This window comes from Pelophylax lessonae, assembly GCF_965119305.1.
Source record: "Pelophylax lessonae genome assembly, chromosome: 3".
In the NCBI taxonomy this organism is placed as follows: Eukaryota; Metazoa; Chordata; class Amphibia; order Anura; family Ranidae; genus Pelophylax; species Pelophylax lessonae.
In genome coordinates, this window is record NC_138770.1 from 24,492,870 (window position 1) to 24,516,363 (window position 23,494).

The 23,494-nt window shown below is 44.5% G+C and overlaps 1 protein-coding gene across 1 annotated transcript in view; it reads left to right on the forward strand.

Annotated features, from left to right (window-relative positions):
• LOC309550701 (NACHT, LRR and PYD domains-containing protein 3-like) overlaps window positions 1-23,494 on the forward strand; it is a 138,229-nt gene that overhangs the window by 107,646 nt on the left and 7,089 nt on the right. The window contains exon 5 of the mRNA XM_082251035.1: window positions 11,088-11,258. Coding sequence (XP_082107161.1) covers window positions 11,088-11,258 — 171 coding nt within the window. The remainder of the gene's footprint in view (window positions 1-11,087; window positions 11,259-23,494) is intronic.

The window sequence follows — 23,494 nt, forward strand, 5'->3', positions numbered from 1 at the left end:
GGCCTTGCGGTTCGCCCGGCGGTCGGTTCGCGGCGAACTTTGCTTGTTTGCTGTCCGCCGATCATGCGAACATATGGCGATGTTCGCGGCGGCCATATTCTTTTACATTTTAAAGAACTTTGACCCATGACACATCAGGTGGTACAGGACAGCCAGTTGAGACATTTCAGCACATGGACACACCCCCTACCTTATAAATAGACCTGAGCTGGCAGCCATTTTACATTCTGTCTTTTGTCAGTGTAGGGAGAGGTTTGCTGTGTGCAGCAGGGACAGATTGTCAGTGACACAAATCGCTAGCTAATAGGTCCACAAAAGTCCTTTTAAGGGCTGGTATTTGGTATAGGTGTACTATCTATATTCTCTCTTTTGTCAGTGTAGGGAGAGGTTTGCTGTGTGGAGCAGGGACAGACTGTCAGTGCCGGTTTACACTGATGGGATCACAGAGATCGCATGTAATTCGGAGCGCACTGCTCCTAAAATCACATGCGATGTCTGTGCGGTGCAAATTCAGCCATACAGTTTGTATGGCTGAATTTGCACCGCAATCGCAGTGAACACGCACAGGACCCTTTTTTTGGTCCGCAGCAGAATCAGGTCGCATGGTGGTTCACACCAGTGCGATCCAATTCTGTGCAAACTGTCAGATCGCACTGCAATATGCGATCTGAGCTGGGGGTGTCGTTAACTTTGAATTGACACCCCCAGTGTATCGCATATGGCAGTGTGACTTGCCTGTGCTGCGGATGCAATGTGGGAACACGCAGATATATTCGCAGTGTTCCCGCATCGCATCAGTGTGAACCGGCACTGAAAGGACTGGTATAGGTGTACTATTGTTTGGTGTGCAGTATATAGGGGTGTAATACACTTATAATATACTTTCTAATATAAAAAGCATATAATAGTGTATTTGGGTACTGCAGAAATTTTGCCTCTTTCACTGCATTAACTCTGCTACACACAGTGACAAAAGTTACTGGGAAAAAAGTATTATAACTGGTGTGATAAACCAGTGGCCCCTCAAAACTACAGATTGTTATATACCTTCTTCCACATATAATGCTCTTCTCTAGAGACTTTTATCACAGGGTCATTTAAAATATGACAGGCAGAGGAAGAGGCAGGCCCTTCCGCAGTGGTGGTAGGGGTAGGACAGGAACATCAGGCTGGAGACAAAGTGTGAAGTTTCAGAAGGTGCGTTCGACGCACCAGACTTGGTTGAGTGGCTCACTCAGCCTTCCTCTTCTGCACCCTCCTCATCCTCTCTATCTGCACCCTCTTCACTCTCTGCTGTGTGCACCCCCAAATACACCACCACCACCATATACCCTCCACTTGAGTCACTGGAATTATTTTCCGATCCATCACAAGACATTTGCGATGCGCAGCCATTCTTGGCATCGAATCAGGAAGAGGAGGTAGCAACAGCCGCCACTCAGCAGTCTGACAACAGTACCCAGATCAGCCCAAGGAGGTTGGTCCCCGCTGTTGATGCCTACTCCGAGATCTCAAATGTTAGTGGTGGGGAATGTGACGTCAATGATGCAGAGGCAAAATTTCTGCAGTACCCAAATACACTATTATGAAAGTACAGTATATTGTTATATAACACCCCCACTTCAATCTGTCGTTTTTGGGGGCCACCGGTCTATAACACCAGTTATAATACTTTTTTCTAATTGCGTTTGTCACTCTTTGTAGTTGTAGTATCGCTACAGAACCGCTCACCAGTCACAATGCTGCACAATACAAATCCACTATAATATGCTTTCTATATTCATCCAACATTGCGACTTCCTCATCTTCCTGCTCCTACTCATCCACGGCTCGATCAATGACACGACGCAATGCACGCTCCAGAAAGAAGGCGTAAGGTACGATGTCACTGATGGCGCCCTGGCTGCGACTGACCAGTTTGGTGATCTCGTCAAACTGGTGCAGAAGTCTGCATGCGTCCCGCATGAGCAGCCACTGGCGAGGTGAAAAAAACCCAAGCTCCCCAGAACCTGTCCTGCCGCAGAGTTCGTACAGGTAGTTGTTAACTGTACGTTTCTGTTGGAGCAGCCTATCAAGCATATATAAGGTTGAGTACCATCACGTCGGGCAGTCACAAATAAGACGCCTGACGGGGAGGTTGTGTCGCCGCTGAATGTCAGCAAGGCGAGCCATGGCTGTGTAAGATCATCTGAAATGGCCAGAGATTTTCCTGGCCTGCCGCAAGATGTCCTGGACCCCAGGGTATTTGCCAACAAATCGCTGCACTACCAAGTTCAGGACGTGTGCCATGCATGGCACGTGTGTAATTTTGCTCTGTTTAACCACTTAAGCCCCGGAAGATTTTACCCCTTTCCTTACCAGGGCCTATTTTGCGATTCGGCACTGCGTGACTTTAACGGACAATTGCGCGATCGTGCAACATTGTACCTAAACGAATTTGACGTCCTTTTTTTCCCACAAACAGAGCTTTCTTTTGGTGGTATTTGATCACCTGTGCGATTTTTTGATCATGCGCTATAAACAAAAAAAGAGCATCAATTTTGCAAAAATAACAATATTTTTCACATTTTTTTATATGAAATTCCCCCAAAAAAAATGTAAAAATCAAAATTTTTTAACATTTTCGGCCAATTTGTTTTATGCTACATATGTTTGGTAAAAAAAAAAAAATCGCAAAAAGTGTATTTTGCTTGGTTTGCACAAAAGTTATTGCGTTTACTAACTAAGGGAAAGATTTTTGTCGTTTTTGTTGTTTTTTTATTTAACGCGTAATGGCGGCGATCTGCAATTTTTTTTGCGGTACTACGACATTGCGGCGGACAGATCGGACCCTTGACTGACATTTTTGACACTTTTGGGGTTACCAGTGACATTTCTACAGTAATCAGTGCTATACATATGCACTGTTACTGTAAAATGACACTGGCAGTGAAGGGGTTAACTTTTTTTTGAGAGGGAGGGGTTATGTGTGTCCCTAGGGGCGTGATTCTAACTGATTGGCTGTGGCTTGAGCTGTAGAAACAGTGATCAACGGTCCTACATAGTAGAACCGTATGATCACTGTTCCTACACAGGGCAGAATGACAGGCGGCTTGTTTACACTAGCCGCCTGCCTTTCTCCCTCTGCATCAACGATTGGCGAGTGACCGGCGCGGGGGGGTCCGTGACCACGCGGGAGCGCGCCTCCGGGGGCGCGCGCTCGCTCCCTAGACCCTCACAGGCTAGTGACGTAGATCTACGTCACTCTGTTTGTGAGGGGCTGACTGCCGACGTAAATAGTCGTGTGGCAATCGGCAAGTGGTTAAGCACGCTCAGCAGATTGGCACCGTTGTCGCACACCACTTTACCAACTGTCAAATTGAGCAGTGTTAGCCACTGATCTGCCTGTGAACGCAAAGTTGAAAGGAGTGCAGGACCAGTGTGGCTCTTGGCTTCCAGGCACAACTGACGCAGCACAGCATGGCAACGTCTCACCTGGCATGTGGAATAGGTTCTGGGGATCTTGGGCGGCGCAGCGGAAGAGACGGTAGCAGCGGAAAAGGAGGAGTCAGCCAAGGAGGAGAGGGAGGATTGAGTAGGAGGAGGAGAAGAAGAGGCAGGCCTGCATGCAATCCGTGGTGGTAAACCAAATCTACATGGGTGCCATGGGTTACATGCTTGACGGCCGTCAGAAGGTTCACCCAGTGGGCAGTAAAAGTTATATAGCTTCCCTGCCCGTGTTTTCTAGACCAGACTTTTTCAACCAGGGTGCCCAGGCCCCCTGGGGTGCCTTGAGGTTTTTTCAGGGGTGCCTAATGCTTAAAAATTGCCCCAAAATTTGTATACAAGTTGGTGTGTGGATAAAGCCTGCCTTTTAGTTACACAAAGCCACAGGTTTTCATTAGGCATTATTATAACTTATCTTGAAGGCACCTTAGCTGAGTGATGGAGAAAAATTGAGGGAGAAAAGATTTATTGGAATACTTAGTCAGTACCAGTTTTCAAAAGTGCATTTACTTTGGAAGAATAAATCACCTCCAACGCTGGGTGTCCTACTTGTGTGGATGTTGCTGTGTTATGCAAAACTATTACATTCGATTTTACATTTTAGAATGGGGTGCCTCAAGACTGTCCATAATTTGTAAAGGGTGCCTCAAGACTGTCCAAAATTTTTAAAGGGTGCCTTGACTGAAAAAAGGTTGAGAAACACTGTGCTAGACCACGTGTCTGTGGTCAGATGTATCTTGGCACCGATACTGTGTGCCAGAGATACATTCACTTGCCGCTGATCATGGCCATATAGCTCTGGGATGCTCTTCTGTGAGAAATATTTCCTTCCTGCGACCTTCCATAGTGGTGTTCCAATGGCCACCAATTTTCGAAAGGCCTCCGAGTCCACCAGTTTATATGGCAGTAGTTGGCGGGCTATCAGTTCCAACAAGCCAGCAGTCAACCGTTGGGCAAGAGGGTTATAATTTTTTTACGCCCGAACATTTGGGCCACGGAAGCCTGCCTTTTTCGAGAAAAATGTGAGGATGGCATGATGGAAGGTTGAGTGGAGGACAATTGTGAGGAGAAGGAGAAGAGGCTGCACGGTGTGGCTTTGTGGGTTCTGACGGCGTTGCTCCCACTGGGCTCGGTGATGGGGGTCCAGGTGCCTTCTTAGGCCCCTTTCACACAGGCCTACTGAACGGTCTACTGATCTGAACGGTCCCCCCCATGCATTTCTATAGGGGAGACACGTCCGCTGACATCCGATTCGATCCGTCAAATCTGGATGGATGGAAACTCTATTTTCCATCTGTCCAGTGGATCGTCCCTAGGTGAGTGTTGGGCTTACCGCGACGTATGCGTTGACTGCAATGGCTTCAGCATCAGGGAACGCATAGACCGACAGGTGTCCGAATACATCAGGTTAACAGCGGATGTGGACGCTCTGAGAAGTGATGAACCCCTGGACTACTGGGTGGGCAGGCTTGACCTCTGGCCAGAGCTTGCACAATTTGTAATGGAACAGTTGGCTTGTCCCTCGTCCAGTGTCCTGTCCGAAATGACGTTCAGGGCAGCAGGGGGGATCGTGACCAAAAAGCTCACTCGCCTAGCTCACGACAGTGTTGACTACCTCACATTTCTAAAAATGAATGAGGCATGGATCTCGGAGGAATTCAACACATGTGACCAGTAGACCATGTTTGATTCAAATTCCTCATGACAGGCCACAAATATCCGCCACCACCCATAGCAATTCATGGTCCCTGTCTTAGGTAAATACAGTGACATAAAAGGCCTTTTATGTCCGTTGAATGCCTAATTGCTACAGTCTATCCCAGCTCCACACAGCAACCTCTCCTTACACTGACAAAAGACTTTTGTGGACCTTTTAGCTAGCGACTTGTGTCACTATACAGTCTGTCCCTGCTCCACACAGCAACCTCCAGCCACAGAATACAAAGTTCTTTGCTGTCAGGTGAACGATTGTTGGCAAATTTATGGGGCCTGTACTGGCCAACACTTACTTCTGTATCCTGTGTATGCCTAATGTACCTCCAGCCACAGAAAACCAAATTCTTTGCTGTCAGGTGAACGCCTGTGGGCTAATTTTTGGGGCCTGTACTGGCAGACACTTACTTCTTTATCCTGTAAATGCCTAATGTACCTCCAGTCACAGAATACAAAGTTCTTTGCTGTCAGGTGTACGCCTGTGGGCTAATTTTTGGGGCCTGCACTGGTCGACACTTCTGTATCCTGTGTATGCCTAATGTACCTCCAGCCACAGAAAACCAAGTTCTTTGCTGTCAGGTGAACACATGCGGGTTAATTTTTGGGGCCTGTACTGGCCGACACTTACTTCTGTATCCTGTAAATGCCTAATGTACCTCCAGTCACAGAATACAAAGTTCTTTGCTGTCAGGTGTACGCCTGTGGGATAATTTTTGGGGCCTGTACTGACCGACATTTACTTATTTATCCTGTGAATGCCTAATTTTTCAGACCAGAATTGAAAATCAATGGGTCTGTAAACGTTCCGGTAAATTGTGGAATGGATGTGGACCCATTTTACAGATGTGTGAATGGACCCTATATGTATTTGACATGTACTTACCGGCTGCTGTCAGTTCTGGCTGATTTAGTAAAAAAAAAAAACATTTTTTGGCTGAAAAAAAAAAATGTATGGCAACTTTTCCAATAGCAATACTTCTGGTATGACAGCGTCCATCTTGTGGGACTATGTGTGCACAGCTAGTAAGTATTTTGTGGCTGAAAATATGACCTGGAGGTTTTTAATGTTTACCTGCCATTAAAGTGAATGGGGTCTGCCGCGAACTTGCGGTTCGCAAAGATTTGAGAAAGTTTGCGGATGGCGTTCGCGAACTGCCCCGGCCGATGTTCGTCCATCACTACTCTGCTTCCATTTCTCAATTTAAATGCACGTCAAAAAAACTCCTAAATTCCATACTAAGAAGCTTATTGACCTTGTGTGAGGGATGGAGACCATCTCTCTTGTACAGCTCAATGTCATACCAACTGATTGCATCATGACTAAAGCCTAGTACACATGGACTCAGTGGTGGGATTCAGCCGGTTCGCACCGGTTCCACAGAACCTGTTACTAAAAATTTGCAAGTTCGCTGACTTACTGTTCAGTGGCCATCTGGAATCGATCATCATCTGCTCTGGCTGACTCTCTGCCTGTGGCTGCGGCACTCTCTCTCTCTCTCTGCTGCGGAGAGGCGGGCCGGGGCCCACACACACAGCACTGGTTGCTAGAGCCACTTGGCATCTAGCAACCAGTGATGTCACTCCTTTCTCCTCCATGCCACCGCGCCGCCACCTCCCCGCCTATTACAATTTGGCCCCGCCTCCACCACCCACTTTCAGCGCGGTCAGCACTGTCTGCACTAAGGATTCTGAAGGGGCCGCCGCTCAACCAATGTTCTTCACTCTTCAGCCTACACAGGTATGAGACACTGACTGACCGTAAATGTTTTTATGCAAAAGGAGTGAAATAAGATAGATAGGCAACAGAGACTCCTATACCATGTGTGTTACACTTCCCAGGTGTCAGGAACAAATCCTCCTGAAGAGCGAACACATTAATAGCGCTGCTAATGTGTTTGCTCTTCAGGAGGATTTGTTCCTGACACCTGGGAAGTGTAACACACATGGTATAGGAATCATCTTGGTAAATGTTTTACAAAGCGGCATCATTTTTAAATAGCTAGGCCTCTTTGACCCTTAAGAAGTGACTGTACTTACCCACTTCTGGACCAGAAGATTTCCCCCCTTAATGACTAGGTCATTTTTTGTGATTCGGCACTGCGTTACTTTAACTGACAATCGCGCAGTCGTGCGACGCTGTACCCAAATAAAATTGATGTATTTTTTCCCACAAATAGAGCTTTCTTTTGGTGGTATTTGATCACCTCTGTGCGATTTTTTTTTTTTTTTTTTTTTTATATATAACAATTCTGAAAAAAAAAATTCACTTTCTGCAACATAACATTGCCAAAAATTTTTTTTTTCATCCGTTTAGGCCAATTTGTATTCTGCTACATATTTGTGGTAAAAAAAATCGTAATAAATGTATTTTGATTGGTTTGCACATAAGATATCACATCTGCAACTAGGGGAACGTTTAATGTAATTTTTGTTTGAAAAAAATATTAAACCATGCTTGAAAGTCGGAACTGGTTACTAAAATTTTTGAATCCAACCACTGCATGGACTGAATGTCGGCCGGCATCAGCCGGTTCAGTAGAAACTGTGTGAAGGGCAGCCGGTCCAGCAGAAGCCAACCGTTCAGCCGGCTTCCATCGAAGGGGCATGACCAAAACGGGTCTGGCGATCAGCTCCCTTTTTTCTATATGTTATTTAGGGTGTGGTCGCACTTGAAGTCGCTGCTTTTCTGATTTTTTGTTCACCTTAGCGCAGTTATTTTCCTTTATAAGATCAGCTCCCACTCAGTTCCCTCAGCCAATGGCTGAGAGCACCGACCAGAATGTTCTGGCAGGGGGCTTTCCCACTGTCAGTACACAATAGCTCAGCAGGGGATATCGCTGTACTAACATCGCATTGTTAGTACAGCGTCTCTGACCTGAGCTGTCAGTTTTTTTTTTTGTTCAACCAGCTTGGTTGAATGGAAAAAACTAGTAGTGTGTACTGGGCTTTACATAAGCAAAACCTTCAGCTTTACACCAATCTTTTAACCAAACATTGAACTCTGCTAAATGAAGTGCTTTCTCTTGTTGTCCATTATGCACAGATACAGTAAGACCTCTGAAAATGTAAAAGCACACCCTAACTGTTGAAGATCCTGGCCCAAATTCTGAAAAATCTTTCTGTACAGAACCATTCTGAGACAAATCATTTGTATCAAGGTGCACAACAACATCAACAGTAGCACCAGGCAAACACCTAACTTCCTTTGACACTTCCACGTCATTTCCTAAAAAAAACACCTCTTACATTTGAATCACCAACAAGAAGATGACTTCTCCTTTTGGGAGCCTTATCCACAACACTCGCCTACTTTGCAACCTTGGATGAAACAGTTACTTTCTCAGGATCCTCCTTCCTATGAAGTGAAGGGTCACCAATCTCATTAGCAACCTTTGTATCTGCTTCTAGCTCAGAAAGAACACTATAGGAGTTATCAGAGTTGTATAAAGTACTCGAAACCCATACTTGAGTAAAAGTACAAGTGGAAGTGCTCGATCAAAAAGTGACTTGAGTAGAAGTACTAAAGTATTCAACATTTTTTGTACTTAAGTATTGCAAGTAGTTTTTTTAGAAAATTTTGCTACTCAAGTACTGAAAGTAAAAGTAGAAGTACTGTGTTATGTAGTTATTAAAGAAAGAAGTCAAAAGTTTGAACATCATATTGTTTTTTATTATTTCAAATGCAGCTTTTATTTATACATACAGTAGCATTTATTTTCCTATGCGCTGATAATACACATGTTTTGAGCTTCATGAAATCTGCCATCTACTGTTCTGGCAGTGGTAATTTTTATAATTGTAACGAGTAACTATGCAGCACAAAAAAAAATATCGGAGTAGAAGTATTGAAATCATTGAAAAAATGTAGTGAAGTAAAAGTGGAAGTAGGAGAAAAAAATTCTACTCTAGGAAAGTACAGATATCGCCTTTCCGTAATTAAGTACAGTGGTGAAGTAGTTCTACTTAGTTACTATACATCTCTGGGAGTTATGCAGTGTCACACCAAAACCTACATGTTTTTGGTCCACAGGCCTTGCTCTTTCAGACCCAACAGTTGTCCACACTGCCCTTCTCCTGCACATTCTTTGAAGAAGAGGTGGACTTTTGCAGAACAGCTCAACAGAACAAATTTGTTAAAACAGCCTCCTAATCTTAGACTGCAGAGCACAAACATGTAGACAGGCAATGTCATCACGTAGACTAGAAATTGGCATACAAATCGGACATCATCCCAGCTTCCAAAATGTACCACCAAAACAAATGCCAAACAAGAATTGCACTGAACTAAACCAAAAATTTAAAAAAAGATTTACTTAAATTCACACAGGTACTAACCAAAGATATGTGAATGAAAAAAAGTGCGCTGATAATTGTGATGTGCTGCTACCAAAGATCCAATGTGTAGAAATAAGTATTGTGAAATTAATTTGGTGCGCTACAATGTGATCTGATGTTTACATAAACAATAATAAACATTAACATGTAAACAAAGCAATAAATATGTTATCCACCAAGTGAATACAAATTCTGAACAAAAAAGTGATCAGTGTCCATACAAGTGCTGAACAAATATAAAAATATTAGTGTCCAAAAACAAGTGCTGAACAAATTCCAATCTCTTTCCAAAGAGAATCAGGCCCCGTTCACACAGGGGTGATCCGACTTCCAGGGGCGACCTCCGAGGTCGCGGTGCGAGCAGCGCGCCGTGACCTCGGAGCGACCGGCACGGACTTCATAACATTGAAGTCTATGACGGTCGCTCTGGGTCGCCCCAAAGAAGCTCCGGAGCCTTTTTCTACTTGTGTCGCTCCTATTAGAATGGGTCCGCAGCTTCCCTATGGAAGGCGACCTACGGCGACCTGTGAGGCGACCAGGTCGCCTCACAGGTCGCCCCAGTGTGAACGGGGACTTAGAGTGTAGAAATGGTGACGAATTATGCCCCATACACACGTGCAGATTATCTGCAGACTTTTGTCTGCAGACTTACCAAAACCATATAATATGAGGTCAAACCTAAACACTTTCAATTTGTATGCAATCCGGCAGGCCCTTGCACTACATAGAAAAGGTAAGTCTGCAGACAAAAGTCTGCAGATAATCTGCACGTGTGTACGGGGCATTAAACTGGTGATGAAGTGATTCCAGCAAGATATGACAGTTTCCCACCACCTCTTGAATGTACTTCTTACCAGAGTGATAGATAAAAGGGGCGTATATGTGATAATCGTTTCCAAGAAACCTCTGGTGACACCTCCAAAACTCAGGGTGAATCAGTAATACCTTCACCAAGTTAACAGGTAGCCTCTTACCGGATATAAAGAAATGAAGGACGTTTTAAATCATTCCTTTCTCCCTGTACTTGTAGTGATGGAAAGGTTTCTCCTGACACTTGCACTCGGTTTAGCACCCATAGCAATTCCACATATTAGAAAAAAGCAAGGAAGGCCACAAATAGTGCATTATCCCCAAGTAAATTTATTGTATAAGGTAAATACACTTACATCAATCTTGAAAAAAAAAAAGTGCCTGTAACGATCGGTATCTGCGGATTGTCTGCAGTACAATACCAGCGGTGTAATGAGTGGTGGCACGGCTCCTCCTTCTTCTAAAGAAGATACCGATCGTTACAACATGAATTAGGTACCAATTTGGACAACAGCTCATCTCTCTAATACAGTATATGTTAATTGATAACACCCTGTACAGCTCAGCAGCACAATAACAATTACTCCAGAGAAAAGCTTTCAAAAGAGTGATAGACTACTGAAGATATTTACACCTCCCTTCCATGGATTGTCATATGTGGATTTTACTGATGATGGCCATATCCTAATCTTTTTTGGGTATTTCCCTGGTATACTCTCACGTGTCTGTATTTATCTCTGCAGGTTGTGTGGATGTGGTTTGACTTCCTCCTGCTGTGAATATTTTTATTCCATTCTTATCACTAACCGATCCCTCACCACACTGGATTTATCATGTAATAATCTGCAAGACTCTGGAATAAAACTTCTGTGTCAGGGGCTCCGACATCCCGACTGTACTCTGAAGAAACTGCGGTGAGAATTGTACTATAAACCATATAATAATTACAGGATTCTACAATAAACCTGTGAGAGGGACCCAGAGGTCCAGATTGTACCCTGTAGGAACTGACCAGAGTTGTATAAAGTACTCGAAACCCATACTAAAAGTAAAAGTGCTCGATCAAAAAGTGACTTGAGTAGAAGTACTAAAGTATTCAACATTTTTTGTACTTAAGTATTGCAAGTAATTAAAAATTTTGCTACTCAAGTACTGAAAGTAAAAGTACAAGTACTGTGTTATGTAGTTATTAAAGAAAGAAGTCAAAAGTTTGAACATCATATTGTTTTTTATTATTTATACATACAGTAGCTTTTATTTTCGTATGCGCTGATAATACACATGATTTGTGCTTCATGAAACCTGCCATCTACTGTTCTGGCAGTGGTAATTTTTATAATAGTAACGAGTAACTATGCAGCACAAAAAAAAAATATCGGAGTAGAAGTATTGAAATCATCGAAAAAATGTAGTGAAGTAAAAGTGGAAGTAGGAGAAAAAAATTCTACTCTAGGAAAGTACAGATACCGCCTTTCCGTACTTAAGTACAGTAGTGAAGTCGTTCTACTTAGTTACTATACATCTCTGGAACTGACTAAATATTTTTACTATAAAATGATATATTAATCTTCAGGACTCTACAATATAACTTCCATGTGAGGGACTAAGGCCTCTGAGTTGTATCCTATAAGAGCTGTGCTGAAAATAGCACAACAAATTATACTATAATCTGCGGGATTCTGGAATAATCCTTCTGTGTGAGGCAGTCCAAGATCTATGCATGGATTTCCTCCACTCTGTCCCATCCACTGACCAGGGGCGTAACTACAGGGGTTGCAGGGGTTGCAATCGCTACCGGGCCCCATGCTCCAGGGGGCCCGGTAGCAAACCAGTGGGTGAACTTCTAGGATCTCAAAGGTCACACTTGCGACCAGGCCCTGGCATTTCACCACTGTGGGGAGGCCCCAAGATTGCAGGAAGGGGGCCCACTGCAGAACTTGTGAAAGGATCCTGATGCGGGACCATAATAAAAGGCCATGCAATGAGATTAAAGAGCCCCAGGATTAGTGGGAAGAGCCCCGGGCTTGAAGGGAAGGGCCCCGGCCAGGGGTCTGGGGGGCCCTTCATGGTTTCTTGCATCGGGGCCCTGAAGGTTCTAGTTACGCCTCTGCCACTGACTATCAGAAATCAGACTTTATGTCTATGTCAAGGTGGATTGTTGTTTGGATGATATTAAAACTCAGTCAAATTTATTTGGCCCATAGAAACTAAGTGATAACATTTCTTACCCCAAAAAACAAAACCCAGATCGATCCATCAATCTACTGACTAGTAGGGATGCATGAATCTGCCTGGGTTTATTTCCCTGCAGGTTGAGGAAATTCTATTTGAAAATTGCAAAACATGAACGTTATTGTGAGTCCCATATGTTACCTTACCCAGTATATAATAGTATGAAACCATTATATAAAAATGGAAGAATAACATTAGCAGCGCTGTAAAATGTCCTTATTCTTAAAAAAATGTTTCAAAAAAGATTGACAAGAAAAATATATATAGTCCTATAAAGTCCTTTCTTTCACCGTTGTTTAGATGTATCAAGGCTCACACCATGCACCTTCACCATACCTCTCGGACTCCCCTTAAAGGCAATGGACACTCACCATGTTGTTGTGTAACTTGCACATTAATCGCTAATTTCTCTATCATCCATTGACAGATGCAGCTCTTATGCTTCTTATTCCATTGGGTTATGCTGCCCCCTACAGGAGTAGTACTAGGTAGGAAAAAAACAGTTCACCACGCCTACGGGGGCTGTCCCTATAGGCATAACCCCACACACCCTGCTCCAGCATACCAGTTTGTTTCTGCCTAGTGAAAGAGTAGGACCTAGGTTTCCTGCTGGGACTTCGGTCTCAGTTTTTTATTCTTTTAAAGAATATTTAGTTTTATTTTCTTTACTCACTTCTGCTAGTTAGTGTTCAGGGGTATCCTCCTGGTGAACTATAAGTGATAGCCGGCTGAGGACTCGCACTGAATAATCTAGATCCTTAAGGTCTCCCAGCCTAGCCTACAAGAGTAAGCAGGTTATAGTCCCGCACTAGGCCTCGCCACGACAGAGCCCTGTTTTGGATGGGGATGAGCCTGCGAGTGGATGTCTTGCTGGGACTCGACGACCTGGAATGCCCTGAGTCGCAGAGTACCTCTCGGCTGGCAGCAGACCCACTCCAGGTGGGAGATGGTCTATCCGGAGTGGAGCCCACCCGATCCATGGTATGGTGAGTAAATGCAGCCCCCCCAAATCCCTTAGTGGTCTTGGGGGGGGACGCAGGCCTACTCCTGGGGATGGTAGGACCTAGTACTTCCTAAAAGATCCCCCTGGCCTTTCTTGATCCCTGGCCCTGTGCCCTGCCCCCTGCCCTTATTGCGTCTTTCACCTAGGGGGCGCTATTGCTGCAGCGCCTGGCGTCCTGGGGGGTGAAAATGATACCTTTTCCTGCTGAGTTTTGTTGTAGATCCTCTGTGGCCTCCAATGTGGGGTCCCCTGACTGCATGGCGCACCGTGGGGGCCGCCATCTTTAGTGTGCGCATAGGAGAATTTCTCCCCATTGGCCTGCATGGTGCAGCCAATTTCCCTGTGCTTCCCATTGACTTGCATTGGCAGCCATTTTTGTGTAGCCTTATGGACCTACAAAGGCTGTGTGACCTTTCACATTCTTTCCAGGCTTTGGAGGTTTCTGAGAGAGGTGGTAAAGTACTGGGGTCTCTGTAGGTATATCCCTGTGCACTCTGCTATCTGCATATATTTAAAGAGGACTCTGCATACCTCGGTGATTGGCGGTGGGTACCACGCTCAGTGCTCTTAAAGAGACAATACACCTGTTTTCTTTTGAACTAATTATGGAGTCTCAAGCAGTGGTTTCACCCTCAGACCCACTTAGAACGACTACCAGACCTTTCGAATTGCAGTCACTGGCCGCAAATTCAGCAGCACTGGAAAGCCTGGCGACCAAGGTCAATTTTGTGATGAAAAAGGTTAATAGCTGAAAACGGCCGCTTCCTTCATTGTCATCGGGGGTGTCCTCTGATTCAGAGGCTGATATGGTCGCCACGGACGCCCCTCTCCTTGAGGGATCACTGTCCTCACAATCGGATGGTGTCCTCTTCAGCTACAGTGTGGGAACGCGCTTTGGTGGAAGCCCTGATTGTTTCAGTAAGGGAAACTTTAAAAATGGCAGATGAGCCCACACCGGCAAACCCCAAAAATCGGGCAAGGTTTTCCCTTGTCCCGAGAATTTTCATGACATTGTTAATGAACAATGGAGGCGCATCAAGCACGTGCTAGTAGTGCCTAAGCACTTTAAATGCCGTTATCCCTTTGCTGAGACAGTTTTGAACCATTGGATGGTACTGCCTAAGGTGGATCATCCTGTATCCAGATTGAACAAATCTACTAAAGTGCTTGTGGAAGATTCCCTGGTATTTACGCACCCGGTGGACAGGCGGGTGGAATCCCTTTCCCGCCATCTTCATTGGCGGGTTCAATCCTGAAACAGATTTTTGTGTCTGTTTTGGTATCACAGACGGTTACGGAATAGGTTAAGGTTTTTAAGGGGAACCTAGATGCTGACTTCGTTTCCCCAGAGCTGATTGAACTTATGGGCCGGATGGCCCAGGCCCTGGTGTTCCTGTGTGATGCGTCCTTGGATGCGACCCCTGGTGGCCAGAGTGTCGACTGTGGGGATTGCCATAAGATGCATGGTGTGGCTGAAAATCTGGTCGGCAGACCAGGCTTCCAAGAAGGCCTTAACAGATCTCCCTTTCCTGGGAGAGCGATTATTTGGCGACTCACTGGAAGGTCTAACTGGTGGAAAGAGTACTCTTCTTCCTCAATCCTCCAAAGGTAAGGCACCCCGTAGTAAGCGGGGGCCTTCTTTCACCACTCATAGACATTTTTTTTGTGCCTCAGGGGCGCAAGAAAAGGGTAAGCCATTCAGGTCTTCTGGAGGGGCTAAAAAGCCATGGTCAGCCAAGACCAAGAACAGCCAGTCCGGTTCTGTGGACAAGTCCTCTTCAGCATGAAGGGGCGCCCTCACCTGTTTCTGTGGTGGGGAGGATATCTGCCCTTCTTTTAGGAACCCTGGACTTCCTTCATTCAAAACAAATTCGTTCACAAACTGATTCGTTCCGAGTACAAGATCGAATTTCGGTCCTGACCGGCGAACAGGTTCTTTCGGTCAAATCTTTGCCTGTCTCCAGATCATTTGAAGGATCTCCAAGACACAGTGCAGGATCTCCTTGCTCAAGGAGTTATTGTGCCGCTTCCTCCGTAGGAATGCTTTCAAGGTTTCTATTCCAACCTGGTTACGGCGCCCAGAAAAGAGGGCAAGGTGCGTCCAATCTTGGACTTCAAGGCTCTGAACCGCTTTGTGCGGGTGCAGAAGTTTTGAATGGAATCCATTTGATCGGTGAAATGGTCTTTAAATCAGGGGGATTTTCTGGCCTCCATCGATATCAAAGATGCCTATCTACACGTCCCCATCTATGGGAAACACCGGGAGTTCTCAATTTGTGGCGTTACCCTTTGGTCTCGCCTCTGCTCCCAGAGTCTTTACCAAGGTCTGGCCCTGGTATTGGCCTTGTTATGCCAAAAAGGGATTGTGATTCTGGGATATGTGGACAATCTCTTATTGAGAGCCGACTCTCCTTTGGCTTTGTTGGATGACCTGTTAATTACAGTTCAGACCCTTCAGGAATTCGGGTAGAATATAATTTAAAAAAAATCTGCTCTGACGCCTTCAGTGAGGTTGGATTATCTGGGGCTGACTCTAGATTCCGCCTTGGCGAGGATCTTTCTTCCCCTGGAAAACTTCAGAAGTTGCAGGGAGCGATCCTGGTTCCTGTTGGAAACCGATCTGTCCTCCTTACAGACTTGCATGAGAGCCCTGGGTCTGATGGTATCAACCTTCAAGGCAGTTCTGTTTGCTCAGTCTCACTCGAGACCTAAGCAAAAAAAGATTCTTGCCAAATGGAACAGGGATCCACAGTCTTAAGACAAAATGATATGCTTGAGCCGACTCACGAGGTCTGCTCTATCCTGGTGGATCCAGTCGCCAGCATTGTATCAGGGCAAGTCCTTCCTACCACTGTTTTGGACGGTGGTCACCACGGACGCCAGCCTGTTAGGCTGGGGTGGAGTGTTGGGGAAGCTTTGGGCCCAGGGGACCTGGTCAATGGAGGAGTCTTCTTTACTAATCAATATTCTGAAGCTCAGAGCAATCAAGCTTTGCCTGATCCCCTAGACGAATCGGCTACGCGGTTCTTCGGTTCAAATCCAATCGGACAATGCCACAGTTGTGGCTTACATCAATCATCAAAGGGGCACCAAGAGTGTCCTGGCGGCCAAGGAGGTGACCGAGATTCTGGTATGGGTGGAAGACAATGTTCAGGCTCTTTCTGCAGTCCACATTCCGGGTGTGGAGAATTGGCAAGCGGAATACCTGAGCCATCAGGTGCTGGATCAAGGGGAATGGTACCTTAGTCCGGAAGTGTTTCATCTCTTCATCCGGAAGTGTTTCAACTCCTATGTGTCCAGTGGGGAAGTCCGGAGGTAGACCCGTTTGCATCTTGCCTCAACAAAAAATTCCAGAAGTATGTGGCCACGTCTCAGGATCCTCTGGCTGATGCCACAGAAGCCTTGGTGGCTCCTTGGAGCCAGTATCGGCTGATCTTTGTCTTCCCTCCGATAAAACTCTTGCCGAGGTTTCTTCGCCAGGTGGCGGTGGAAGGAATTCAGGTCATTCTGGTGGCCCCAGACTGGTCTTGTTGGTAGGTAGACCTAGTAAAATTGGTCGCCGATCCTTCATGGAGACTTCCTCTGAGGGAGGATCTGCTGTCCCAGGGGTCGATCTTCCATCCTGCTTTACGGTCGCTGGCTTTAACGGCATGGCTGTTGAAGGGCAGGTGTTGAGAGATAGGGGTCTCTCTGAATCTGTGATTCCTACCCTGTTGAAGGCTAGGAAGGTGACTTCTAGGAAGATTTATCATCGTACATGGAAATCGTACATTTCATGGTGGGAATTGCTGAAGTCGTACCCTCACTTGTTTTCTATAGCTAGGGTTTTGGCTTTTTTACAAAAAGGGGTTGAGCAGCAGTTGGCTTTGGGCACTATTGCGGGCCAAGTGTGGGCTTTGGCTATTTACTTCCAATGTCCGTTGGCTGCCTATGCCTTGATTCGCACTTTTATTCAGGGGGTGCGTCATCTGGCTCCCCCGAGGAGATCCCCGTTGCCTCTGTGGGATCTCAATCTGGTTTGTCTGTTCTTCAAAAGCCTCCTTTTGAGAACATTAGGGAGATTTCTCTGCTTTCTTTATCCCAGAAGGTTGCTTTTCTGGTGGCAATTACTTCTGCCCGCAGAGTGTCTGAGTTGGCGGTGCTGTCTTGTCGTTCGCCTTATTTGGTGGTCCACAGAGATAGTGGTCTCCCTAAGATGGTGTCTGATTTCCATCTAAATGAAGACATTGTGTTGCCTTCACTCTGTCCAAAGTCCAAGCACCCCAAGGAAATTGCTTTGCACTCTCTGGATGTGGTTCGGGCGATCAGGGTTTACCGGACGGTCACTGAGTCGTTTAGGAAATCAGATGCTCTTTTTGTCCTTACTGAGGGATCTCGTAAAGGTTTAGCTGCGTCTGCTGCGACTATATGCAGATGGATTAGGCAGACGGTTGTTCAGGCTTATTCATTGAAGGGTCAGGTTCCTCCCTTCTCTGTGAAGGCTCATTCTACTAAGACGCTGAGTGCTTCTTGGGCTTTTCGCTTTAGGCCTCAGTAGTGCAAGTTTGTAAGGCAGCGACTTGGTCGTCTGTGCACACATTTACAAAATTCTACAAGGTAGATTTGCATGCATCCTTTCGCTGCAAGGTTTTGCAGGCTGCCGTTTAAAAGAGACTCATTTGTTTCTCTTTAAGGGTTTTTTCTTTCATGTGTGAGCTCCTGTTGTTCCTGGTTGAGCTTCATGTTACCCAGTTGGCTAAGTTTAGCCTTTGGAGTTTACGTTAACTATTTGGTTTGCGTTCTTCCCACCCCTCATGCCTACACTGCTTTGGGATGTCCCAATGGTATAAGATGCATAAGAGCTGCGTAAAATCCTTTTCTCTGAATTCCATTGACAGACGCAGCACCCGCCCCTCTGATATGGGGATGGTTTGTGTCATCTTCTCACTGCTTGCAACAAAACTGGTATGCTGGAGCAGGGTGTGTGGGGTTATGCCTAGAGGGACAGCCACCGTAGGCATGGTAAACTGTTTTTTTCCTGCCTAGTACTACTCCTATAGGGGGCAGCATAACTCAATGGTATAAGAAGCATTGGAGCTGCGTCTGTCAATGGACTTTAGAGAAAAGGATTTTACGGTAAGTTCTTCCAAAAATCCATTTTTTTAGTTAATGTGAGTCCCATTGAAGTCTCTGTTTGGGAATCTTGTTCAGAATTTCTTGCTTACAGAAATCTTTAGTATCAAAACACAATACGGAAACCAAACGATTCCACTGGTAAGGGACTTCAACCCCTTCGTGCCTAAAGGTAAAACAAATGTTAATGCCTAAGCAAAATGTTGCAACTTTGACATGTGTTAGCAAAACCGTATATTCACCGATCAACCATAAAATTATGACCACCCACAAAATATTGAGTATGGCCCCCTTTGCTAAAACAGCCCTGACCTATTGAGGCATGGACACCAAAGTAACATCCACATGAATAGCAGGTTTCCAAGCAGATCATTGCCATCACACTGCCTCTGCTGACTTGTTTTTTTTTTTTTTTTTTTAATTTAGTTGTATAATTCTTGCTACTACCAAAACCCTCCACCAAAAAACAACCAAAATAATTTCTCCTTTTCGGGAAGATCGCAGCAGTACCACATATGTGAATGTTAGGTATTGTTTGTACCCATAGTACAGCCCAGAAACAATGGTACGCATTTTGCTTTTTTTTTAATCCTTCTTAAAACACACTGACACTGACTGACACTGCTAATATGTGATAATACTAATGCTTTTAAAAAAAAAAATCCTGCCCAAAATATACTGACCTTGACCTTTGACCTTTACTTGACCCAAGCCCGAACCCTGGCACTGACCGAAACAAAACCTTGATCTAGCTATTTTTGTTTTAAATTTTTTTTTTATTTTAGATTTGGTTATTTATTACTTTACACACGGTTTTGTTTATTTCTTTCTCCCTGCAAGCTTAGGACAGTCGATGCAACTTTTACCTAAATACTTTAGTAACACTTTCAGTTCAACATGAACAAATACATTAGAGAGTCCCCTAACTATATTTATTAGGCTACCTGGGCATACTTTCACATGGTAGTAGTCCATAGTTGGTGTTCTCCAGGAGTTGGTAGATCTCTAGACTCCTGGTGCCTTTTGAAGGTCTTCAAGGTGCAGCAGTACTCTTTAGCAGCCATCATAATATTCTCTTGAGCAAGAACTCTTGGACCCCGGCCTTCCCCTTTTTTTTTATAATATGGGGAGGTTAGGCTGGGCCCAAAAAAACAGGGAATAGCAAAGTACAACATTGAAGATTTTTCTACCCTAATGCATTGTATGCATTAAAAAAACTTCTGTCAAAAGGTAAAATGGTCCATTTGTTCATCCATGCTTAATAATAACTATTTCGTTAGGAGTACAAATTATTATTATCAGATGAACTGCACATCCTGTATTTACCATTCTTCCAATATAGGTGCTGTTTGACACATTCTGTATGCTAACTTTTTGCTTGTACAAATTATCCAGAAAACAATAAAAATTATGGGAAAAAAATAAACTTCTGTCCACCCTTATATTTACCAAAGCCTTGATCCGGTCCACCTATGTGCATGAGAGCAGCAGCTCTCTCTTCTTCTCCCTGCTTTCAAAGGCTTTGCTGAAAGACCTTCCATGGCTTCATTAGGTACTCTGGCACCCAACTAGGTAGCCAGGCTTATTCGGGCCTCACCCCCAGATGGGGAATTTGCATGTCTTCATCCAACACAGTGTGTGCCCGCTTGTTATTCTTCTCTGTGCCCAGCGTTGCTGCTATTGTTGACTGTGTCCAGGTTGGAGGATGCAAGGGCATGCAGGATAGCTGGGCTCCCACTCCAGAAATGACAGCAGAACTATATAAGGGGTGAGGCAATGGCTTTCTATAACCTGGAGCCAGCATTAAAGTTTTGCACAAGGGAGCTATTTACAGAAACTGGGTATGCTATTTGGGCTTACTATTGTGAGGCAAAGTTCTATTGTATGTAAGGTGATATATTTAATGGCTGTGAGACTGTGCTATGCTTTGTATGGGGGCTATATGTTTATACTCTGTTAGTTATAGGATGAGCAATAGTGAATCTACAGTAGATATAATACCTGGCTGGTGCTTTGGGTTTGGAGTGTTAGTGGGGGTATATGGTTTGTAGCTTTGGGTGGAGTGGCAGTATTTTTGCTGGACTGATAGGAGGTTTGTATATGTTAATGGGTGAATTTGATGTGGTGAATAACGTGTTTTGGGTGGAGTGGGACTGTAGATGCAGGGTTGTTAGTAGTTTTTGAAGCGCGGTTGTATAGGTCAGTGGGGGGATGTGGGCTGCTTGTTTTGAGTGAAGTGGGAGAATGGTTGGATTGATAGGAGTTTTGAAAGGGTGTCTGTATGTGTGGTTGTGTAGTATGCTATTAGTAGTGGATGTATTTGGATGGCTCCTTTATGTTAGTGGTTTGGATGGAGGGATCTATGAGACATTGTTTTAGTGGGATTCGGTAGGTATTTTTTATGGTGTGAGTAGACGTATGTTGGGTTGTGTTGAGGTCAGGTCTTCCTTTACAAGGATGAGAATTGTGCTATAGCTGGTAATTATTAAGACTTCCTGATAAAGCTACCCATCACAAGAATATACAAATAGCTATATATTATATTATTGAATTTGCAGTTATGTTGCTGGTTGGTGTCTGTTACAGCCCCGGTCTCCTCCCTTTGTGGTCCAGTGCTTTGATGCCATCTCTCGCCTCCTTTGACTAGGAGAAATGTTGGGTCGTCTTCACCAGTGATGGCTTTCTGGTGGTGTATTAATTATATAAAATATCTGCTTGCTGTTGAAAGTTGGGGTTAAAAAAAAAACAACAAATAAAAATTCCCAGCTCGCTTACCAGCCAGCCTTCAACAAACCAAATTGGCCCTTTCTAACAGTTCACATTAAAAACAAGGGGTTTATTTTGCACACATTTGCAAATACAGTAAAAGCGAAAGCTGCAATGGCCACGTCACGGCATCCCAATGTACTCCAGTCCTAACTCCATAACTTTGAGAGTCTCCTGAGTTGGAGAACATACAGTGCCTTGCGAAAGTATTCGGCCCCCTTGAACTTTGAAACCTTTTGCCACATTTCAGACATAAAGATATAAAACTGTAATTTTTTGTGAAGAATCAACAACAAGTGGGACACAATCATGAAGTGGAACGAAATTTATTGGATATTTCAAACTTTGTTAACAAATAAAAAACTGGAAAAATTGGGCGTGCAAAATTATTCAGCCCCTTTACTTTCAGTGCAGCAAACTCTCTCCAGAAGTTCAGTGAGGATCTCTGAATGATCCAATGTTGACCTAAATGACTAATGATGATAAATAGAATCCACCTGTGTGTAATCAAGTCTCCGTATAAATACACCTGCACTGTGATAGTCTCAGAGGTCCGTTTAAAGCGCAGAGAGCATCATGAAGAACAAGGAACACACCAGGCAGGTCCGAGATACTGTTGTGGAGAAGTTTAAAGCCGGATTTGGATACAAAAAGATTTCCCAAGCTTTAAACATCCCAAGGAGCACTGTGCAAGCGATAATATTGAAATGGAAGGAGTATCAGACCACTGCAAATCTACGAAGACCTGGCCGTCCCTCTAAACTTTCATCTCATACAAGGAGAAGACTGATCAGAGATGCAGCCAAGAGGCCCATGATCACTCTGGATGAACTGCAGAGATCTACAGCTGAGGTGGGAGACTCTGTCCATAGGACAACAATCAGTCGTATACTGCACAAATCTGCCCTTTATGGAAGAGTGGCAAGAAGAAAGCCATTTCTTAAAGATATCCATAAAAAGTGTCGTTTAAAGTTTGCCACAAGCCACCTGGGAGACACCAAACATGTGGAAGAAGGTGCTCTGGTCAGATGAAACCAAAATCAAACTTTTTGGCAACAATGCAAAACGTTATGTTTGGCGTAAAAGCAACACAGCTCATCACCCTGAACACACCATCCCCCACTGTCATACATGGTGGTGGCAGCTTCATGGTTTGGGCCTGCTTTTCTTCAGCAGGGACAGGGAAGATGGTTAAAATTGATGGGAAGATGGATGGAGCCAAATACAGGACTATTCTGGAAGAAAACCTGACGGAGTCTGCAAAAGACCTGAGACTGGGACGGAGATTTGTCTTCCAACAAGACAATGATCCAAAACATAAAGCAAAATTTACAATGAAATGGTTCACAAATAAACATATCCAGGTGTTAGAATGGCCAAGTCAAAGTCCAGACCTGAATCCAATCGAGAATCTGTGGAAAGAACTGAAAACTGCTGTTCACAAACGCTCTCCATCCAACCTCACTGAGCTCGAGCTGTTTTGCAAGGAGAAAGGGGCAAAAATTTCAGTCTCTCAATGTGCAAAACTGATAGAGACACACCCCCAAGCGACTTACAGCTGTAATCGCAGCAAAAGGTGGCGCTACAAAGTATTAACTTAAGGGGGCTGAATAATTTTGCATGCCCAATTTTTCAGTTTTTTATTTGTTAAAAAAAATTTGAAATATCCAATAAATTTCGTTCCACTTTATGATTGTGTCCCACTTGTTGTTGATTCTTCACAAAAAATTACAGTTTTAAATCTTTATGTTTGAAGCCTGAAATGTGGCAAAAGGTCGCAAAGTTCAAGGGGGCCGAATACTTTTGCAAGGCACTGTATATATTATTGTATAGAGTAAGGGTAGGTATGCCTGGGGGGAGCCCACCCTTCCATAAAGTTATAGGGACACACTGGACATCCAGCAATAACACAATGACAGCAAAGATATCCACTGCGTCCTCTCACCAATAATACAAACAAATGGCAACCACCAACCGATATCTGGCATTTGCAGCAAGGAACACAAGGAAGGGCAACACACATGTCAAAAAAACAAA